Source organism: Hippoglossus hippoglossus, chromosome 3 (assembly GCF_009819705.1).
Source record: "Hippoglossus hippoglossus isolate fHipHip1 chromosome 3, fHipHip1.pri, whole genome shotgun sequence".
NCBI classification, from domain to species: Eukaryota; Metazoa; Chordata; class Actinopteri; order Pleuronectiformes; family Pleuronectidae; genus Hippoglossus; species Hippoglossus hippoglossus.
Window position 1 is genome coordinate 17,379,854 of NC_047153.1, and position 24,578 is coordinate 17,404,431.

At 40.3% G+C, this 24,578-nt stretch overlaps 1 protein-coding gene across 2 annotated transcripts in view; it reads right to left on the reverse strand.

Moving 5' to 3' along the window:
- The window catches only part of LOC117756771 (CUB and sushi domain-containing protein 1-like), a 380,356-nt gene that overhangs the window by 243,303 nt on the left and 112,475 nt on the right, over positions 1-24,578 (reverse strand). For both annotated transcript variants that reach the window (XM_034577551.1, XM_034577542.1), the window contains exon 3: positions 7,979-8,091. In XM_034577551.1, coding sequence (XP_034433442.1) covers positions 7,979-8,091 — 113 coding nt within the window. The remainder of the gene's footprint in view (positions 1-7,978; positions 8,092-24,578) is intronic.

The following is a 24,578-nucleotide window of genomic DNA, read 5'->3' on the forward strand; positions in this document are numbered from 1 at the left end:
ACATTTGTGAAAGACGGCCAACCAACCACAAAACCGGCCGAACAATCATATAACAACATTTTTAGTGTTCATCTGTCCAAAACCTTTTATTTAAAAAAACTTGTATTCTGTCTGTGCTTGCAATGGCTTTTTGCAGCCCTCTTTACTTTAGTAAGGCAACATTCTGTAAAATAAAGGCACCACTATGAAAATTATCCTGTTAAGGGCATTGGAAAATCTCCAGATGAATAAATCTTTCTTATATGTAGCATCATGTCTAAGGCCCTAAAATCCCAGAGCAGGAGGCTGCAATCTTTTTGCATTTTGTCCAGTGGTTGGTGGCTACAGGGCTTCTGCCACAGTCTGAGCAAAGCTTTGCATCAAGTCAGCATGATTTAGAAGCTCCTAGAAGTGTCCCTAATGGATTCTACACCAGTCTGCACAGCGGAGACAGAGAGCGAGTCAGAGAGTGAGGGAGAGACGGTGGAAATGCCAACACCAAAGGGGATGAACTTCCTGCAATTTTACAGATACACACACATTCATACACAGGCACTCACATATTACATGTTGTAATGCAGTGGAAAAGTGAATGTATAGTAATCCATACATTGTGACATGGGGAGAATTGGCATAACAACAAGAAATGAGGAAAATCACAAAAACAGCTGTGACCTGGGACACGTGCTGGAACATGAAACACAAACACAGGCCTGTGTCTCTCTTGCTCTTCTCTTTCCTTGAGGATCTTCTGTGTTTATTATCCCTCTATGGCTTTTACAGAGTGACACCTATATGTAATCTCTGGCTTTTTTAAATACTTGTGTGTGTGTGTGAGAGAGAGAGAGAGAGAAGGAAACTCTGAGTTTATGCATGTGCTTGTGTTTAATGTGCGAAGTCCCTTTAAAGGGTTTCCAAGTCGTGTTTTTCACAGGAAAGGAAACTCTGCAGTGAGCCTAGGGACTGAAAAATGTACACTTGGCCTCTTTCTGTGTGAGTGTGCGTGCGTGCGTGCGTGTGTGTGTGTGTGTGTGTGTGTGTGTGTGTGTGTGTGTGTGTGTGTGTGTGTGTGTGTGTGTGTGTGTGTGTGTGTGTGTGTGTGTGTGTGTGTGTGTGTGTGTGTGTGTGTGTGTTCGGGGAGAGTGGATGTAAGAGGTTGAGACTTTGAAGATGATGTGATAGTGTTCCAACTTTTACCTTTTAAGGTGGTGGTAGTCAATAATCCTTTAACACACACGCACACGCATACGCACACACGCACATGCACGCACACACACACACACACACACACACAGACACACACACACACACACACACAGAGCTCTTCTGTTGGCATGCCTATTGGAGATAATTATCAACAGTGTATAATTAATAGACAGTTAATTAAAGCTGTTCGATTCTATCTTTAGTCAAGATGGTAAATGAGAATTGAAAAAAACATGTTTCTCCTTTAAATAATTAGTTTATGGTCATTTGTTTACCGGCCTTAGATTGCATTTACCCATTAAAAATGCATTTGTCAACAAAATAAGATGCATCAGGTTTTTTTTCATTCGGTACAAATTTGATATTCACCTTCAATTGGTATTCATATTGTATTATACATCCATACTCATTAACTATAATAGATTTGTTACCTAGCTTGAACTCTTCAACCCAATAAACATATACACTTTATTTTACAATGTAATTTTATAATGTCAGTAATAAGCACCGCAGCTGCACTGACACAAGTTTCCTCGCATGAAAATTCACACAGTAAATGTAATAAATGGTCACATGCAGTAAATGTTAAAGAAATGTCACCCCCTTCAAGTCATTCTGTTCAGGAGCTGTAAGCAGCAAGGAGACAAGTGCTCCTTTGTTACGGGACAGTTCAGTTACTTCAAGAAAGTAAAGACCCCTAAAGGAGAAGTGCTGGTAGTGTTTCCTGTTGCCAAGTGACAATTCCAAACCTTCACTAAAAATGTTTATATTTATAACATTTAGCATTTGGTATCATGAGTGCTAAACACTGGTTAAGCGTCCAGCGCCAGTAGGAACACACATCAACACATTCATATCTGAATAGAAGATATATAGGTGGACTCACAACCCAAGGCTTCATTCATTATTTTTTTCCAAAATATCAAAACCTATGGCGAGTGAGTCTAACTTTACACTCACTGACGGATTTTTGAACTTAGAGATAACAAATATAAATATGTTAAATTGTCTTATAACTTCTTTTTGCAGCTGGAACAGCAACAAGAAGGTGGTGAGGGAGATGTGAGAAATTGATTTGACAAAATGCTCCTGACAATTCCCAAATGCACCTAAAAACAAAATGTACTAAAAAACCTTTATTGTTAATAAAATATGAGTGAAACTATATACTCTTTTATTTCAGATGAACTTTTTATTAAATTTTGGAACTTATAAACAGTTTTTTAGCTGCATTGGAACAGAATTGCTTGTAACTGGTCCAAACATTATATGCACCGATCTATGTTTGGCTCAAGAAAATAGTATAAATCCTACATTCAATCGTTTACTATTTGTCGAAACCAAGCTGAAATTACCAATAATATTTTAAATGAGATTCCCCAAGACCTTCAGACACTTCAATCGATAATATTTGACCAAACATTTTCAATTTGATTATTGACATCCTAATTGGTGTGTGAGGAAGAAGCCTATAGTATAAAAGCAGAATCCTGCCACTGAGTGTAGGGAATAGCTGTAAAAAGATAATTGTCCTCTTATTTGGCTGAGGACTCTCAGAATGATTTGACTTTTTGTGTTTGAGGTAAAGACACAAAAAGAGGTAGAGCAATACATTGTCCTTGTGAAGAGAGACTTTTGTTCTGCACCTTGTCTATTGATGGATGAGATGTGAAGATTAAGTAATTATCTGGGAGAGCCATTCCAGTGACACTCCAAAAAGCAGCGGAGAGATAATGAGCAGCCTTGAACGAGTGCCATGCAGTTGGAATACTAGCTGTTTGTACAACTGCACAAGACCAAATTTCTACAAATGTCCCCATAGGTATTTCCAACCCATCCCAATGAATGCTCTTCGCAGGTCCAAGCTGACGGCGCTGCAGGGTGCAAGTCTGACTTAAATATGGAAAAAGCTTCCTGATACTGTTTGAGGTAAATCTCCAATTTACAAATCCAATTTGGACGTGATGAATTACTTTGACCATATATGGCTCCCATCTTCTATTTAGAACTTAATTTCTGTCATAATTGCCACATCTCAGAGAAGGTTTACCTTCTATAAGTTATAATGATACAGTTAGTGATTTTCTTTTCATCAAACAGAAAGAACCCAGGGTCTACAGCATAATGATTTGGAAGATGAACATCTGGAGACAGTTGATCTTGTACATCTTGTGGTATAGATGCATTGGATTTTAATTATCTTCCCTGCGAGAGCTACATGGATTTTTCTCTGCAGGAATGGAATGACAATTCTCCTCTCTCCTGACCAAGCTAGGCCAACAAGTCAGATGTTGCATCTCCGTGATATGTCGTCCATTTCAGTGAGTTTCTGGTGAAGATTCACTCTATCCTCCCCCCCTGCCTCCCAATCAAGTTCTTACCTTGGTAGCCTCCGCCGCCCGACCACCTGTCCCCTTGACACCATCCATTCTCGCATTCTCCAGTCTATTGCTCCCGACCTTCTTCCTTTTCTCACCCATCATATTAACACTTCCTTGTCAACTGGCTGTTTCCATAACTCTCTGAAGGAGGCATGAATGCCCTCTCCTGAAGAAACCCATACTCAACCCGTCTGAAGTAAACAACTACGGACCTGTCTCTCTTCTTTCCTTTCTTTCCGAAGCTCTGGAGCGAGCTGTCTTTAATCAACTCTCTTCCTATCTTCACCAGAACAACCTTCTTGATCCTCACCAGTCTGGTTTCAAGGCAGGCCAATGAGGCTACCCTCCTTCCTGTCTCTGAGCAACTTCAAACCGCCAGAGCAGCCTCTCCCTCCTCTGTGGTCGTCCTTCTAGACCTTTCTGCTGCTTTTAACACGGTGAACCACCAGATCCTTATTTCCTCCCTTCAGCATCTGGGCGTCTCAGGCTCTGTTCTCTCCCTGCTCACATCCTACCTCAAAGGCCGTGCCTGCTGGGGAACTTGCAGAGGATCTGTGTCAGAACCATGTCACAGCATCCAGTCTGCCTCGCGGTGTTTAACCACCTCATCTTGTTGATTGATATGAGTTTTTGTACTTTTTTGATGCTGTCCTTTTAAGTCCCATTAGGCCACTGAAATGATATTGTATGATAATGACGAGACGTTTGTCATCTTGGATGGCGTTCTGTTTTACCCTTCATGTGGTATAAGACAACAAACTACAAATATACACAGATCTAAGATCCACTCCTCATGTCAATCTACTCCCTGCTCGTCTCCTCCTTCCACACCTCTCTCTCTCTATACGTTCCTCTCTTCACCTCTCTATCTCTCTCTCTCTCTATTCCTCTCTCTCTCTCTTTTTGCTTTAGGGGAAATTAATTGATGATAATCTTGTCTTGCTGAGCTGGTTTGCAAACTTGCTTTTCTCAATCAGCAAGGCCTGATTTTCCAGCACATATAGCTACATTTGACCCACTCTGATCTGTTAACTATATGTTCAGACTTATAGTTGAATTTGGTCTCTTTTAATGAAGGGATGGAACACAGAAAAGATGTGTGAACAGAACTGGCTATGTTAGGAGAGGTGCAGACAGACAAGGGAGGCAGGTTGTTAAAGACAATAAGGAGACATGGGCCCAACAGATTCTTTGTTAGTGTGAATTAGTTTGAATGAAGAGAGGCAGAGACAGAGACATTGAATAAAAAATTCAAGAATTAAAGGATGGTAAGAAAATGCTGGAAAAGAAATATAACAGTTATTTCTCTAAGTCAGAGATGCAGATGTCAGGTTAGGTTGGATTGGGTTTTTCTGATATGGAAATAATAGTTGCAGTGGGAAGCCATAGCAACAAGACGGACAATAGCAGAAATACAAAGACACAACCACTGAAGACAATTTAAGTGCAAAACTATGACCCCAAAACATTTCTTGAAATCCAAAGTTGAGCCTGAATAACAGGACACAAGGATGACGTGAGGCGTGGGTGTGCTTTAACAAAACCAGAGTGTGTGTGAGACTGAACTGACACAGTGAGGTATTCACTGTCAAATAAAAGGTGCTTTAAACATCTCACTTGTGTCCATGGTTCAAGTTTATGATTCTGTAACTCAGGCACTTTTATACTCAGTATAGTCAGTTAATGGGATTCACGTAGCAGTTTATTTAAACGTACCAGGTCTCCTGCTTCAATAGCATAACTGAGATAAAGTTACAAGATATACCAGAGATGTTTCTCACATCAGAAGTGGCGCCACGTTTTTTTTTTCTGCTCAGATGAAACTCTGCAGATTACTAGAGGAGTTCCTGTTTGAGATGAGAAGAGGAGGATCTGCTTTGGATTCAGTTCAACTGATCGAAATCACATATTTCCAACGTGAGGGTCGAACAACAGAGCAGGCAGCAATCAAAGGGTTTTTGTTTCAAGTCAAAAGGTTATGGCCAATTTGTGTTTTATCAACGGTCTAGATTCAAGTAATAAAAATGAGGTTAAAGAAAACTTTCTTTAAATCTCTGAAATCATCATCACGCAACGGATTAATATCCCTCCACTTGCTGCACTGAACATGCAATCACACCCTCAATGTACAGCGACTGTGAGAACTGTTTGTTTATTATTTGAGAGATACAATCTTTGAGCAGTGTAAATAGATTAATTTTGCCGAAAATCTGCCTTCTTTATATAATTGCAATTTGCAGAAATAACAAGCCCATAGTGTTAAGAGGCAAAGTTAATCTTTCATCTGAAACCCTGCTGTGTGACTCCAAAATGAACAGTCTCATTTTTGTCTTCACACTTCATCAAATCTGCAATATACATCTGTTTGCATTGAGGGTTTCATTTGTCTTAGTTTTTTTTTCTGACTGTTACCAATGTTCACTCAATCCTGTATGTACACCAGTAACACACGGATGGAGTACACAGCTAACCGGTTAGCTTGAGGTTGCAGGGACTGATCACATGATTGATGACTGATCTCATACACACACAAAACCAAAACAAAATAAATGTCATGTTTTGATGCATAAGTGCAATTTTCTTTACACACATCCACACATACACGCACACCTTCACACGGACACAAATCAATTCATTATGTCTTGGGAATCGATGCAAAAACAAAGCAACATAGAAAAAAAGGACATTAGCAGAAAGAACTGTCAGTTAAACAGCCACACACACACACACACACACACACACACACACACACACACACACACACACACACACACACACACACACACACACACACACACACACACACACACACACACACACACACACTCACACACACACACGCATAGGCAAAATCACTCCTGAGGCAATAAACACACTTAGAGGTCCCAACAGATGTGAAGCAGAACAGTGGAAAGGAAAAATAAAGACAAAGCACTTCCCAGAAAAAGGTTTAATGGCTGTCAGGTTTGCTTTAACACACACACACACACACACACACACACACACACACACACACACACACACACACACACACACACACACACACACACACACACACACACACACACACACACACACACACACACCAAATCAAAATAATTAACAGTGAGATAAAGGTGAAACAGGTACATGGATATAAACAAACACACACACTCACATACACACACACACACACACACACACACACAGAGAAAAAGAGAGAGCGAGCGAGAGAGTGGAGTAAGAGTGCATATCTGGTCTCTTGAGTTTGTGTTTGATATTTAGAGTTCATGATTCATAGATGAACCGTTATACAAGCCTAATGGAATGTGTGTGTGTGTGTGTGTGTGTGTGTGTGTGTGTGTGTCTGTGTGGCTGTGTGTGTGGTTGTGTGTGTGGTTGTGTGTGTGGTTGTGTGTGTGTCTTCAAAAGGTCAGGCTAAGCATTTGTGCTGCATCCCAACAGGCAATGCCGACATGCAACAGTCTTGTCTACTATGTTCATAGCACACATCAGACAGCATCCAGTCAGGAAGCACTAATGTGTATATGCATCTCTATGTGCAGGAAAACGAATCATGGACACGTGACCAACAGATTATAAATACATATATAATATATAGTCCCAACTGATGGAGGGACAACCAAGATAGCAGCTCTGGGCTTCTAGCCAAGAATCGCCCACACAGAACTATTAACATCAACAGTCATTATCATAAATCAGAAGTAAAGCTTCCCTATACAATTTCACCTTGAGTCCAGGGAAATTTGCTGCATATACATCTCTGCTGACTCAACACATTTTGATCAACACAACTCATTCCCTGATTTTGCAGTCCTGTTAACCGACACAGAGTCCGATAAAAAAAAGGTCTTTCTAATTTCTGAAAGTTTTTCCCATTAAGCGAGACAATGATGAGTTTCTACTCAACAGCAACCAAAGTGTGAAATGTTACCATCAACTCCACCTACAGTCATTAGAGTCACACGAGGCAACTGCCATTTCCTTTTCTAGCCATTTCAATGCTTTGTGATGAAAATATATAGTTTCTCAATGTTATGAGTCCTTATGTTTTTAATCGGCAACATTCACAGTTACTTAGGTTTTCTACAGATTTCAGCAAGTTCAATTTTTAGTTTTTCAGACATTTTAGAGACCAGAATATAATTTCCGGCCTACATTTCAGGTTGGTGGATATAACACTTTATAAAACTTTTTAGGACTGGCAGAAACCCAGGCACAGTCCAGCCTTATTTTCGTTTTATGTTGCACATTGTGTTTCTTATCCCCTTTGAAGGCAATATTATTCATACACATTTTCCAACATTCGCCAATGGCTTTACAATTCAAATCCATCCTCACCATTTCCACAGTTTCCTGTGTATCATGACCAGCAGCAGCACATGGCAATACACACTCACAAATGATCTTACCTTCGTAAACAGCTTTGAAGCCCTGAGCACTGACGGCAAAGTCTGTGGTAAACCACAAGGCCAATATAGATCCACTGCTGACTATAGGGGAGGGCAGCATGAATCCTGACAACCTGGAAAACACAAAGAAATATGAATGAAAAATACATCTGTGAGACACAGCAGGACTGTTGACTTCTGAGGGAAAACAATGAGGCAACATCAGATCTGAAAACCTGAACCAGAGCAAAATAAATAAGCATGTGACAGTAGAATACAGTGCTGATGCTGCGGTGTAGACCTCTGGCCCTAAAGCACTAAAGATCCCTGCTGGCCTGAGATCGGGTTCCTGCAAGACCTTTCCCTTCTCTGTTTTCCCGACACCTCCTTCTCTCCGGTGTCCTGCTGTCTCGTCCGCTGAAGAAGAGAGTGATTTCCCCACCCTGTAAAAATAAATCTTAGATACGCCACTTACCAACCTAACCAGCCGTGTCATGAGCGTGGACACATACTGTGATTTATACTAAAGCAGTCAAACCTACATGTGAGACAGTCAGGTTTGACTGATGCAGCGAGGTGAGACTGCGGTTACACAGGAGCTTGTGCAAGACAGTTTGTTGGTTTAGGCAAAGAGAATAAGGAGGTTTTTAAAGCAACAAATATCACAAAGCAGAGAGGTGAAATTGCAAGAGATTAAGAGCATAGATAATAATAGATCTACAGTATTGATAACTGTTTATATAAAGAAAAAAACTTATATAATGGACAAACTTGACACTTTGCTTCGTGGAAGTGGAAGATCTAGCATGGAATCACTTCATTTCAATAACCAAATTTGCTGCAAATCTGACAGAAGTAAGTAGATATAGTAGACAAAGATCTATAGGACGATTATATCTATATTGTAGTTACCGCCTTAAAGACATAAAATGCAAATCCCAAACCCACCTTCAACTATATATTTTTTAAAGTGAACGACGGCAACAGACAAATGAACCGACTCCAGGTCACAGACTCTCCAAAAGTTAAGAGCTTTGACCTGTTTTGTTTGGGATTTTTTTTTAGGCACAGCCAAAAACAAAGTGTCAGTGTTGATAAGCCATTAGGAGCTCTCTATCAACACCCTGACCTCCAGTGCAAACTAGAATGCCCCCTTCTGGGGTGGAAGCCAATTTTGCCCCAGCTGAAGGACTTCTTGTCTTGAGATCTTGACATTCTCATGTTTCAAAAAGTGACAAAGGGATGTTATACAATAAATATAATAAAATAATGTCGAGCATATTTTAATGCAATTGTATCTACAAATTAAATGTTCAGTTATTATGCTTTTCATTTTCTTGTGCACTTTTTGATACAAGCAGAGCAGAAAATCGAAAAGCATGAAATGACTCATTTTACCTTTGAGTGTCCATGAAAGTGAACAAACTGTAATGCAGTGTAACATTACAAGTTCAGAAAACCACTTCTCCTTGGTTCATGGCTCACAAAAGTACACAACAATGAAAGGTGAGAAGAGACAAAAATAAATGGAGATTTTAAAAAGAGGAACAAATGAAAGGGAATTAAAGGCAGATATTTGCACAGGATTCAAGTGCTAACACAGACCAAGGACAGACGAGGGATGGGGCGACACAAAAGAGATGACAGCGAAAGTGAAAGAGGAAAAGTGCCAGAAACGGAAAGTTGTTTTGAAAAAAATTAAGGTTGACAAAAAACCAAAAGAAAGAGGAAAGAGGAAGCCGTGTAAATAATATGCACCGCAGAGGACAGTGAAAAAAATTGAACGATTTTAATTCTGTGGCCTCAAAGCAAGGGCACAAAAGACGGAGAAGAATGGATGACGTGAGAATATGAAAAGGGACGAACAGAAAGAGAGATGCCGGGGAAGAGAGGAGACGGAAGGAACTGAGGAAGGACAAGGCGGAGAGGGTGTGAGGTTTGAGGAGAAACAAGGAGGTGAGGAAGAAGAGAAATGTTATTTCTTCTTACAGGTGTTAATGAGATTTTAGCCACGATAGTGTCTGTCACCTCTCTCTCTCTCTCTCTTTACCCTTCAATCATATGCATTTACCCAGTTATCAAACCTTTAGCGACTGAGCATTCAGATCCCTGTGACTATAGGCTAATTAAATCTTTTACACTGTTCCCACCTGTAGGACATGCTAATATTTTCAATTTCTGTGAGCAAATTGAAATGCCTGGTACAATATGTGAATATTATGATTCCTCAGATAATTAAATATTTTAGTTGACAATTTGTTAAGTTGTGCTGATTATTACTGTTTGTGGTTGTTTGGTTCATAAATATCAGTAATAAGAAAAAACCCACATAGACTTTTGTGTTGTTTCAAAAAGGTTGCATTTACCTTCACACCCCTTGAATCTCGTCTTATCATTTATGAGCTTAGAATCATATATTATAAATATGGTTTACGATACAGGGGATTTCATACGAAAGGCATTTCGTTCATTAATAGTGTAAGAGCGTCTATAGTCTCTACAAACCCCAAAGAGAATTTCCTAGTCAAAGGTTGGGACTAATCACCTTGATGGACTACAGGGGGCAGCAGGTGCATTCTCACGTGAATGTACTTCAGTTAATTACAACAGAAGAACATGTTAGTGTTTGGCGTCTAGGCTCCGACTTAATCAGTCCCTCACATATGATTACATAGATATGATAGGAGTGATGAGCAAATATTTATAACCCCCCGTCGGAGCATACAGCCCGTTTACATATCACGCGTAAATCACAAATCAGCCTTCAGGCAAAATATATTGTGTAAACTGAAATACAAGCATCACTATCCTTTTTTTCTTTTCTGTCTTTCTTTGGGAATAAAATGTATTTCATTTGTCTCAAACTCAGGTAAGAAGTCAGGTAATTGTGTGGCTGTCTGACACAGTATTGATGGACTGACACGATTCTAGTGGATATTCCTGACTATCCCTGTTTCTATATCTCCCTTTTTTTAATCCGTCTATCCTGCCGGTTTTCTCTGCCCTCTTTCCTTCTTAGACTTCTCTCCCAATGCAGCGAGCCCCCTGATCCTGCGGCTGTTTGACATTTATACAAAAATAAGTCGGCCGAGTTTAGACTATGTGACTGTTATCCAGTCGGTCAACTGTTCCACCAGTCGACCTCCTTATGTAATCAGGCAGCCACTCCAGTGATTCCAGCCAGTCGGGCTCTACAGTAAAACCAGCCAGCTTGTCCGTGTGCCTTTCTGTCGCCCCGTCCATCTGTCTGACTGCCCATCTGTATCAGCCTGCTTAACAGCCCGACTCTCACGCTGCACGCCAGTTTATCACACTGTCGGAACCTCTCATGTTCATGGACCCTTACATGCTAAGAGTACTGCTCAGATTGGGTGGTGGTGCAGTGGTAATGCATGGCATGATACTGGATCAGGGCTATTTTTATCATCATCACGTGACCACACTTTTCACAGATTAGGCCGAGTAAAGAAAAAAACTTGGCATAAGTGTAAACGAGTTATTCCCTCAAAAGATTGCAGCTGGTGCAGATTGGCAGCATTTCAGGTTTGTACAATATGATAACAGAGACCCAGAAGACCTCGGTAAAGCTGTGTGTAAGATTTTCCTGAAAAGACGGACAGCTGGAATACACAGCTGGGAATACTTGAAAATTGGCATTCCTTATTTGGAATCGGTGACCCTCTAACTGGGGCCCAAACATGACCACTGAATAAAATTCAAATGTCAATGTGAGTTGGAAAACCCAATGAAGACCAGTGGAAGGTTGTGGAAACAAGCATATACTATTTACAATACGTCGGATATTGTTGCAGGAGTACAATTCTTGATTCTTCTTTAGAGAGTTGTCCTTGTGGAGAGACACAGTCAAGTGCAGCTGCCGTGTTGTGTCATGATACTCTATTATACAGCAGTAATGCCCAGACGCTAAACCCATTTAGCAGAATTATTCTCCATTCACAAATCCCTGTTCGGTCAGGGCCTTTCTGTGTGGACCTTGCATGTTCTCCGGCGCGGGTTTGCCTGAATGATATTGTCTCTGTATGTTGGGATTGGCTCAGGCCAATGGGGATTGGCCCAGGGATTGGCTCAGGCCCCCCAGTGACCCTTATAAAGGGTGAGCAGTATAGATGAGGTATGGATAGATTCTCCCTTCAGTTGACTACACTGAGGGTGCAGCAGTATCCGGATTTCAATATACCATGGTATAACAATTGAGGGTTATCATACTTTGTACATAAGCTTATTATCAGTATTGAAAATATTGTAATTTGCACGATGCACACACTACTCTCCTCATCAACTGCTTGTCACACTCAGTAACTGGCACCTCGACAACACACACACACACACACACACACACACACACACACACACACACACACACACACACACACACACACACACACACACACACACACACACACACACACACTCAAAGAGAAAAAGCAGAGGGGAGCAAGACTAATAATCTCCTTCCAACAAAAAACTCAAATAAGCAGCGTGGGATAATTTCGAATCTCCAAAAAATGAACATGGGGCTCACTACGAATTTTTTAGCAGAAGGGGCAGGCCGGCCAATTCATTAGTTTGATCTGCGCTAGTAATAGTGAGGTCAATATTTTCAATAGTTTGACACTCGATCCGCATCAGTGCACCAAGGCCTGTGTGGTGAAAAGCTCTGATTATAGCCTCTACTGTATTTATATTCATGGATGGTGTCACCTCATCTGCAACAATGAAATTAAAACAGTGCGTTGCGTCATAATCTGCAGGAAGAACTTCTCTCCCGTCTGCAGGAGTGTGTGTGTGTGTGTGTGTGTGTGTGTGTGTGTGTGTGTGTGTGTGTGTGTGTGTGTGTGTGTGTGTGTGTGTGTGTGCGTGCGTGCGTGCGTGTCTGTCCGTCTCTGTTTCTCTTCTATTGGCAGAAATTAAATATAAAATAATCCTAGTGATGTTTTCACGAGTGTGTTTCATCTAAACTGTATGATTTGTTGTTTTCTTTACCCTAGAATGGGCCCATTATATTTAAATACTTCTGATTTACATCGGGAGCAGGTCCTTACTTCGGAGGCAGCCATGTTTTTCACAGTAGCCCAAACTGGACCAACTAAACACCTTGTGAGTGTCTGAAGGCTCCCACAGGTTCTCTCTCGTGTTTGGAAGGGGAGGGTGAGGTGAGGGGTATTCAGCTGCAGTTAATCAGTGCTATAAGTGTTGATTGTATTTCGATGAAAAATAGCTTGTTTAGCTAAGAATAGACATCTGAGAAGCAGTTTGGTTTCCATCTCAACAGCACTCCTCTATCAGTAAAGTGAGCGGCTCAGGAAAGAGTGTCACTACACATTTATTAATGCAAACACCAGCAGGGCTTAGAAACGGCCTCACCGTCCATGTGCATGAAACGTATACTGTGCCCTGGTTGATACAAATGTGCCATGAATATAGAACCCATTTCCATTTTATTACAATGCTGTTCAAAGATGACATTGTTAATTTTTCCTATTTATTTATCGTCACAGATAACAGATAATTCGAGTTCACTCTTCAGCGAATAATTCCAATAAAAGTTATTCACAGCAACCCGACTTAATGTTGACGTTCCTAACTACAACAGTTACACATTTAGATAAAAGCCTGATGACCTTTGACATGTTCCTCCCGTCCTCTGGTAAATTTCGATCTCATGAGTGGTCCACCAAGCAGAAAATCGATATAACTTTTAAACTTTGAGAGTTGGTTCAAACAGCTTTCTGAAGCTCTCTGTATGTCAGCCAGCCAACTCGCATGGAATAGATTAAATGTGAAATAAGGACAGCATTGATGTTTCACAACTAGACTCTGACCTTGTCACTCCCTACAGGAAATAACTGAGGAGGGAGTGGGGGACGACAACACTAACTTTCCCCCTGAGGAGGAAGTGGATGCAGAGGCTGCATCTGCAGCCATGGGTGGAAATCGGCTTTCAAATGCTTTAGGAGTCAGGTGAGTGATTCGGCAGCAGCTCAAGAACACACAATAATTAAAAGGGTACCATGGATATTTTGCAGGAAGAAAAGGCAGAATTGACTTGCAATTATCTGCACTATTTCATAGGATCCGCTTCATTTTGGATGGGTGAGGGTCATAATATGGCTTACAACAAACAGTAAATTAATTACTGTGTTACTTATTGAGCTACAATGGCACCCAGTCCATCTGCCAAGGCCTGACAGTCCCCTTATGAAACCGCATTTTAATTCACTAGATCCAGATTTTTACTGGGATCTGCATCAAATTGCACACACTCATAAAAATCAGTCTCCGAAACAAACTTGACTTTTTCCATGAATGGTTCTCGGTCAAATAATGAATAATGTTGTAAAACACCCTATCTCGCTGTGTTTAAGAAAGTCAGAGAAAAATTCCTGGATGTACCCCCGAATACAGATCTGCACCAAAATTGAATGGGTTCCTCGTTGGGTCATGTCCCATCCCTTCATACATTTTTTATGGAAATGTAGGTTTTTTTGCATAATTCTGCCAAATATACAAATGCAGATGAAAACAAAACCTCCTTGGCAGAGGCAATAAAAACATATGTTCTTATTCTCCACATGGAACACTACAATACTGTAACAGTCATTTATATCATCTTTGTACAACATAAACCTTCTTTTTTTCATAAGGTCTTCCAGATGACCTGTGATATCGACCCTGCTAACACCCAGCACATGAGCGGCCCTCGAGCTGCAAGGTTCCATGTTGGTGACCTCATTATATTATGGTTAGTATAACACTGTATCTAAATGAAAGTGGTATTGAACTGTTGCTTGTTAAATGTTGGTGTCTTGTCTTTGAAAGGATTTATGTTGATATTGACCAGTACTGACTGACTGTATTTCTCCCTCTTTGGTTGTTATGCAGTGTTTGCTAGCAATGGCTGTGACAACGTGTATCAATCACACCTTAACAAAGCCAAATCAAGAGTGATGCCTGCAGCCTGGGATTTTCAACAGCTCACAGGTAAAAAAAAAGAGAGCTATGAATAGACTGTTGAAGGGTGAAATCCACCAGACATCAGGGGAAATCCTGACAGGGCGAAGAAGGGAGAGAGGATGGGACATATTTAGTGACCGTTCTAATGTGCTCGGCTGAGACACTCGACCTTCGACTGCTCTGGTGAAGCTGGGACAATAGCTGGCTGTGATGGAAGCTCATTGTTTTAGAATAAGAGGGGCTAAATGAAGTGGAAAAACATAGATGAGTTTTTCTACCACCTATGTCCAGCCAGGCTCATCACGAATACTCAAAAAACCTTAAAACCTTCTTCCTGCGTTTGTGGATTTCTAAGAAGTGAGCAATCCAGTTCCTAACGCAATATGACTGAGTTCCACGTTCCAATGTATTTTTGATGGTGAAGCTCTATACAGTATTTATTTTTACGATTTTCTCTAAATTGCCCTACCTCTCCAGAAAATAATTCATATCATATGTGGCTTTCAGGGTATTCCATTTCTGTACCCTGAACATTACTCAGCTCAGCTACTCCGGCTGCTGAAAGACCTTCACAACTAGATTTAGGGTTGATTTCCCGTTTTGCCCATCGAGTCTGTTACACCAGCTAATATTGGTTTTAGAGGAAAAACAGCCTATAGCACCAACCTGGGCCGATGGCATCATGGCACTAAATCCTAATTGTATTGCATAAGTAATGAAGCAATGTGACAATGTAATTAACGTAGTTCATGTTTACTTATATATTATGTTTGTTTATAAAAAGGACTAATAGGGCTGTAGTGTCTGATAAGCAGTGCTCATTTAACAGACGAGCCAAGGCCGGGAACATGAAGATCAAATATTTGAGGAAACATGGAAGACTCAAAGCGGTCTCAGCAAACAATGTGCTTTGGATTATATGCCAACATGGTAAAATGGTTGTTATAGGAATTAAAAACACAATGGGCCGCTCAATTGTGGTGCAGCCTCACGCTCGGCTTCTTCTTCTACATATTGGCACTTGGCAAACAAGATTATGTGTGCATTACTGCCACCAAGTGGACTGGAGTCACTACACCATTCATTCTCTCCTCTCAGAAGGTACATTTTAAGCTAAAATTTGGTACTATTATCGAACCTGTTTGAGATTTTCTTTTCCAACCCGACTCTATTAAAACAGTGCGTTGCCATTATAAAACTTGAGCTTGAACTTTACATAATAAAGGCCACTTAAAACCCATGACCTTTCCCACTATGGAATCCATAGACAGTCAAATAATCTAATGTAAGGAAAAAAAGGTGTTCACTGAAAAATTATTATTAACTATTCTGAGAGACTGCAGCAATTCATATCTTTGTTTCCTCATATATCTACTGGTTCTGACATCTGGAAAAAACACCTGTCACACTCAAACCAGAGAAAAGACCAATGTGAAGCCAGAAAACAAATATTACTATTTTCCACCACAGCCAAGCAGAGCATTTGGCCTCTTCTTGCCGACACTAGATACACCTCACACTTGTACAGTAGACGTATGTCCCAGACGGAAACTATTTGTTTCTCCACGTCATTCTGGGGGTATTATCCATTTTTTTCACTCTGCCTGGCGGAACACTAGTCTATCAGTGACACAACACTGTTCGGAGTAAATGGATAGACAAGTCACGCTTGTAGGAGAAAGCAGAGACTAAGAGAGAGGTGGGGAGAGAAAGAAACGCCTCAAGTATTTCATTGATGAAATCTTGAAGAGCTGACCTCATTGAAAACAATTACAAACCACATTTTATTTTAATTAGAAACAGCAAAAAATGGCTGAAGACAGACTGGTATTAAGTAGGAATTTGGAGAGATCTGTTTTTTAAATCTTAAAGGGATACACATATACATGTATCACAAAGAAAATATAATAATTATTTATATATATACATAGCCATGTCAAGTTGACCAAAAGTAATTAATTGAATGCAATATATCAAGAGCAGCAGCAATACAACTCAGTATAAAGAGAAGTACCGCCCTGCAGCCAGTGGAGTTTCAGTCAACATAATATTTTTCCCAGACTCATATGAGATCCCTGTGACCTTTGACCACTGGAATTGAATCAGTTCATCTTTTAATCCAAGCAGCTATGGGTAACAATTTGAAGTAAATTCCCTCAAGGCCGTCTTCAGAGATCATGTTTAAGAGGCCAAAAAACTGATTTGTGAAGCCACTGTGACCTTGACATTTGACCTCCAAATTCGGACCAGTTTATCCTTGAGTCCAAGTGAATGCTTGCACTAAATACAAAAGGATTCCCTGTAGGTGATACTGAGTTATCACATTCACAATGCATAATGCAAATAACAATATAAATATTCAACTCAAATTGAATTTAGCTCCTGTAGGTGGTGTCACTCTGTGACAACAGGACTGTGAGTTTTTGCAAATTGCCCAGATAGATACACACAAAACACTAAGAGCATTTCTTTTTTTCTTTTTTTCTCCATGTGCTGCGGAAAAAAAGCCTAAGGCGAAATAGAAATAGTTTCTCTGCTTTCACATTTAAGACATATTACTTAATTCGTCTGAAATTCTTTCAAACCCCACTGGATGATTCTTTTTAAATACACCAGGCCTACACTAAACACAAGTAGGTTGGTATTTTGAAGATTTAACATTTAAAGCCAACAGTGAGCATCTGAAACAACTAAATAGCATATTTTCATTTTCTAAACACATAATGGGGAGCAGTTAATGAAGACATTCATTTGTTTTTATGAATAATTAGTTATCTGCCGTAATTGTAGACCCCTGGCTATGGAACAATTTGACAGTCTACCCAAGGCTAGCCGCTATAGCCTGAAGCTAACCTGTTTAAACACCAGCTTTAAAGACTGGTTCTGAAAGTATTACTGAGATGTTTAGTGTTACGTTTAGTTGTTGGTTTCATGCTGACAAATGGAGACTTAACACACACACACACACACACACACACACACACACACACACACACACACACACACACACACACACACACACACACACACACACACACACACACACACACACACACACACACACACACGTTTGTGTAAAACTAAATCAGTGAACATTATCAATCGTGAAAAAAGAATTTTAGTTAGCTTTTTCCACATGAAAAGACCAAATCAACATTATAAATGTACTCGTACTAGTTGAAGGTATATTTATCAAGACGGGAGCCTAAGAGCAGCAATTTCTTTGCTTTAAACCTTCTTGTCAGAAAATGCAAATGATGACAACTTTAAGTTTTTCTAGTCACTGTGATTTGCAGTATGCTAATTATGGCAGGAAATAAGATATGTCTCCTTCTCATGACACACAGTTACAGTTTGGGTACAAATCACATCTTCGTTGAATTAAGTAAATGCTGCCACAGTATTTTCCCCCCTGATTTGCAATTATGTTAATTATAATAGAAACATGTATCGCATCGAAAATGCATATAGCTTTGCAAATGTTGAGAAAAGTCACCATAATTTTAGGTCACTATAGATAAACTATAAAATCCACAAAATCCCATCAGGACCAATTTGTCTGAGCTGTGTTGGGAACAGGAGCTGAGCAGCAGGATATTGTGAGCAGGCAGCTGGCATCAAGCCACATCTCAATTGGTTGTAAACCAGTGTTTTTCAAACAGTGAATCTGGCACTAACATGGGTCACTGGTTGCTTCAAGTGGGCTCTAACAAGATGATGTTTTATTGAATGGGGATCTCAGGTTGAAACAATAGGGTTGTGAATGGAGGTCCCGAGTGATCAAAGCACTGATTTGCTCCTGGATGACAAGATGAGGAAGAGCATATCGTCATTGGACCATAAACGCAGCAGCTGTTTAGTAACAAATTGTCAGACATAAAGTCTTCCTGCTGGGATAAGATACTTTCTCCCATCACCGCAAAAGAAATCATTTAACCTGCAATGTAAATTGCACCTGCCAGAGTCCACAGTCAAGAATTGTAAAAAAAAACTTTGAAATGCATATTAATTATATTCTGTAGGCATAAAAACTTCAAATGTAAGTAGAGGTTTAACTGCACCTTAGAAATGCCCATTGTGCCAATACCAGCAGCAAAGGTTTACAGGTCTCCAGGCCGCTGGCTTTCAGCCAAGACCCTGGGTCCCTCAGACTAAAGCACTTTCTCTTTCTGTCTCTGCAAAAGATTTTTGCTCAACTGTATTTTATTAGTGTGTCCTGGGGACATTGGAATTTAAGTTGCTGACCATGTCATCATAATGTTCCCCATATTTCCTATCAGTTCTCCACTGCAATCCAATATAGGCCAAAAAAAGTAACAAAATGACATACAGCAGTCTCTCCATCCCTCTGTCAGACTCACATATTGTGTGTACACAAATCACTAGTGCACATGGCAATAGTGGAAAACCAAAATGGCATCAAGCCCACAGCCTGACATTGGCTCTTGTCCATCAGTAATGTGGAACACTTGGAACAAAAACCAAAAAAAAGCTAAAAGTTGTGAATGTGAGTCGTGGATCAGTGCCAGACATTGGGGCTCTTGGCAAATCTGCTCATCCGTTTGAAAAGACAACAAACACCCAAAGATAGAAAGATTGTGACTTAGTAACAAGGATTATAGAGATGCATCTTCCCTGGCGATCACAGAAAACGACCAAACCTTGCACTTTGTTGTTCATATTGAGGCAATTCTATTAATACTTTCCAAAGTGTTTGTATGTAATGTACTATCCCATTCAGACCATAGACTGTGTATGAAGATGGATGTTAGGATGGCTCCCCAAAAGTGAAGCCAAAGCATCTTGATCACCCTCTGGTGGCTGGCTGCAGTATAGGTCATAAATCCACAATTCTTGTAATTTATTATTTTTATATGTTATCATGTAAATATCATGCCTGATTACCATTTAAAATATAAAAACTTTATTGGCAACAAATGATTACTTGGTTACAAGACATCTTAAAGGTTTATCAAAGACATATGTTTGTTATTACAACATATGTATACTTGCATGTTGTGGCTGTTTGATTTGAATAAAAGCAGCTGTACTTCTAATCACTTTTTGGCTTCATGACGTCAGTCCCATTGCACAGGCGCATGGAGCAGCAATCATATCGGCTGCCTGCCACAACGTTGCAAACGACGTTGACAAATGCAGTTCGCAAATGCCAACTGCTATTTGCAACAGCGTTTGTATAAACCAGCTGGCAATCACAAATGCAGACTGCCATTAACAACGACATTTATAAATGGCGGCTGGCGATATTAAAACATGAAATGGCAAAGAAAATGAGACGAATAATTAGCTCTTTGGCTTTTCGATATAGTTTAAACCACTGCACAGTGTTTTGGCATCAAGTGAGCAAAACCATTGGATCTGCACTAAACTGGCCATCTTGGATCATTACGAGTTACAACAATGTGTCTGTTAATGTTTATACCGTGTGTGTGTGTGTGTGTGTGTGTGTGTGTGTGTGTGTGTGTGTGTGTGTGTGTACCAGGTGTGAGTAGCATTATCATCATCACCATCAAGACCATCTGACATCAGACACCTTTCCACAGACAAGCAGTTCCTGTCATTGCATTAGAGAATTTAAGTAAAATGTATGAATTTGTGTATAATTTAGCAGATAGATGCTATAAAAACTGAAATGGCCTCGGTTAGGAAAATGATTCGACCACTGTCCTGAGACATGTCGATACGGCAGGATGACTGACTGTATCTGATCTGTCAGTGGGGGGGGGGGGGTCATCTTAACTGAGAACTGAACTAAACTTAATACTTGTTTTACTGAGTCAGGGTTCTTCAATGTGCAGACAAATACAAGACAGTTGGATAAAAGCATTAAAAAACTGACCATTTAGTTGGTTAATATTTTAACACTTTTGCTTATCTCTTTGTAATTTTCTGCTTGAGTCTCTTCTCTCTCTCTTCAATTCTTCTGCTTCTCTCCCTCCACCACACTCTGTCTATCTGCCATGTAGTGCAGCAGAGTCAGGCTATAGGAAACTGTTCATCAAAGTGTTTACAGGTGAACACACATTGCTGTTGCACACATACACACACATGCACACATCTCGCTGCTTTACCTGAGATGTATTGCTATATACATCACAAGCGCACACGCTCGCTCCCACACACACACACAGACACACACACACAGTGCGGGGCTTCAACACTGAATCCCAGCAACACACCAACACATCAATTTCACACTCTTAGTCTCACACAGAGATTGGTCATGACTCCCCTTGAGAGCAAAGTATAAAAAACAAACACATATACAGACACAAATATATAAAGTACATACACACAATCACAAAAAAGTAGAGAAGCAAAACAGAATGAGCCTCTGAAACCATGGCTCAGTGTGAACACAGGTATTGATATAAGAAATTGTTATTCTGGCCAAACTATGAACTACAAACACATATACTGGGCAGTTTGTAATATAATATAATATAATATAACATAACATAATATAATATAGTATAATTTAATTTAATTTAATTTAATTTAATTTAATGTAATATAATATAATATAAAATGACCCTGTGTTACCACAGCACATTACCAAGACAAATGCACACATTAACCAAACACAGGCAATTCCTGAGGCAATCATTTAAATGCGAGAAAACATTAACATCCATGTAATGTACACCATGACTCACTGTCTGGACATATATGTTTGTCTGTGTCTCCGTGTGTTTATGCACGGTTGGGAACTTCAACATATATAAACATGTGCTCTCCCTGGTGCTGTGTGCGTGTGCATGTTGTGTGCGTTTGCATTGTTTTCTGAGTGTGTGTCGTGAGGTGAGTGTATGCATTGTTTTCTGAGGGTGAATGTGTGTGTTTGACCACATTGAAAAGCGTATAATCCGGCGCTGTGGGCAATATCAACAGAGAAAACCACTGGGCTAAAGTAGGGCAAGCTTCCTTTTAAAACACACACGCACACACACACACACAAACTAACACAAACACTGCATCGCCAATCCACTGTGGGGGAGAAAAGCATTATTTGACAAACCATTAAAACTGATTCTCTATGCTTCTGAGAGACAGTGAGAGAGAGGAGGAGAGAAAAGGAGAAGGAAGGATTAGAGAGAGGAAGCCAGAATTAGGAGACCCCCCTCCCTCCTCCTCCATTCCCTCTACTACATCCTCTCGCTCCCAATCTCATTCAACCCCCTCCTCCCTCTGTCAGGTTTTGTTTAGCAGCCTATGACATGTGTCCTCTAAATGCCTGTGTGTGTGTGTGTGTGTGTGTGTGTGTGTGTGTGTGTGTGTGTGTGTGTGTGTGTGTGTGTGTGTGTGTGTGTGTGTGATGTCGGTGAGGTAACTGAAACACTGACAAGGTGTGAACATTAAAAGCTTCTACTGACACATACACCCACAGGCCTCAGGGAAGGGCACCTTCACACACACCTTGATGCACATGTGCATATACACATCCATACAGTGGGGTCAAACGCCTGACACAAATAAGACACTTACATACATACACACACACACACACACACACACACACGTTTGATGTGTAAGAAGACCACATTATTGTGCAGCTCATCATCTAGCCAAATCTCTACAGTCACACAGCTGCATTTCAGTGTGGATACCAGATCCGACAGTTCACAACGGGTCCCGGGAAAAAAATGATATTCAGGTTTGAGCCAGGTTCATTCATGCTTTCTCAGACAAATTTTGATTGGAATTAGAGTTTGAGTCAGGTTCGGTCTATCTACTTGTTTTTTACACTTCACATGCCTGTAGCAGAGGAAAACAATGGGTTGGGTCGGGTACAGACACAAAAAACTAAATGCCTATCAGCTTTAGGCAGGCATTTAGTTTGCTCTTGGGCTCGGACACAAATTTGCGAGTTGCACATTAATCTGCGTTAATTAAATTTGTAAAAGATCAAATACTCAATAGATCACCTAATCTGCAGCTGAGAAAAATCCCCATATTCACTGAGAAGTGAAGGGCCAACCTGTTCAAGCAACATCATTTAGGGTTTGGCTTCATGATCTCCATCTATGTTTTGACATGGTGTTGTCTCTTAAATGTTTTAAATATTGTTATTGAGATGCTCTATCACACATTTATTGCACTCCTGTCTGTGCTGGGAGAGGGATCATTCACTCGTGACTCTCTCTGAGGTTCCTATCTTATTTTTGCCCTTGTTAAAATCATCGTTTGGGGAAGTTTTTCCTGACTCTAGTCGAGGGTTAAAGGCAGAGGACGTCGCACCTTGTACAGATTGTTGAGCTCTATATATGAGACAAATAGGGAATAACTAATATGGGCTATTCAAAAATCTAACTTGTGATCTAGGAACTGCTTTGGGGAGATACTCTGGCGTAAAAAAATATGTGTATACTTTTGTTCAAGTTGTGACATTAGTTAGTTTTCTTTGTTTAACTTCATAAGTAACAATATCGGGCTGTTTTGGATTTCTCATGGAACGCAGTCTACAGTCTTCATGCAGCCAATGAAAATTCAGCATTCAGAACACAGCCCCTAATCCTTCATTAGAGCACTGTTTACATCATTATGTAATTCTTGCCTTTATACTTATTGGGGGGGTATAGAGCAGAAGAAATCTTGGTTAATGTGTCTGCATGCAATCCTGCAAATTAATATTTTCAAATGGATCGAGAATCCTACATTCCTGCTCATCCTTGCTGCATGAACAGTTATTAAAAATAGAATTAGGTTGAACTCTGAGGACTGAATGTAAGTACAAACACTGGCGATAAAACAAAAGGTTGGATTTCCTGTGAAATAAAACATGCAGCTTCTTGCTCAGCACATTTACTGGTGTATAAAACATGACTGACATGAAAGAATTCCCCCCCCCCCTCCTTCACACACATACTCATCCACGTTTGATTGATTTCCACCCTTCTGTTGCAGCTGTAATCCGTCACGACGCTTCCCAACCGAGAGAGAGAGGAGCTGGACAGGCTACAGTCCTGTTTCTTGAGAGGTTTAAATTCCCAGTTATCGCAGATTTGGAGTCCTGAAGTAATTTGCATTTTTTGGGATGTAAAGTAATCACTGTGGATTGTGTCATATTGTCGTCTTTTAGCTTTTTTTTGTCTATGCAGCTGGGTTAAAAAACGGCTGTTTTAAAGTCCCCTTCTAACACAAAATGTGTTTTTGTTGTTCACTTCAGTTGGATGTCTGACCCTGGAGACCAGTGTCAGCAGTTAAACTAATAAAGGCTCATTTGCAATTAAGGTGCCAATCAGATTTCAGCTGGGGTTCGGTTGCCCCCCCCCCCTCCCCCTGGCCCCACCCCTGGATGGGCCCCTGTCCTGGAGAGGATCATTAACTCATTAACTTCGTACATTACACATAAATTTGTATATTTTTAGTTAATGTGATGGGTGGAGGTGGCTGGGGGCACAGAGGATATCCTGCCAGCGGTGACAAGAGTTTTGAGAGGCAACCATCTCAGTGTCCGCTAAATAAAACACTAAATTGTTTTTATATTATTGGGCAGGACAACACTTACTTATTCACCTTTTTTTAATTATTCAAAGTAATCAGCTGCTAAAATGACAAAAGCCTGAAGAACGAAAGAAGACGAATGTGGTAAAAATGTCTGTCTTTCATTCTGTGGAAATAGCTG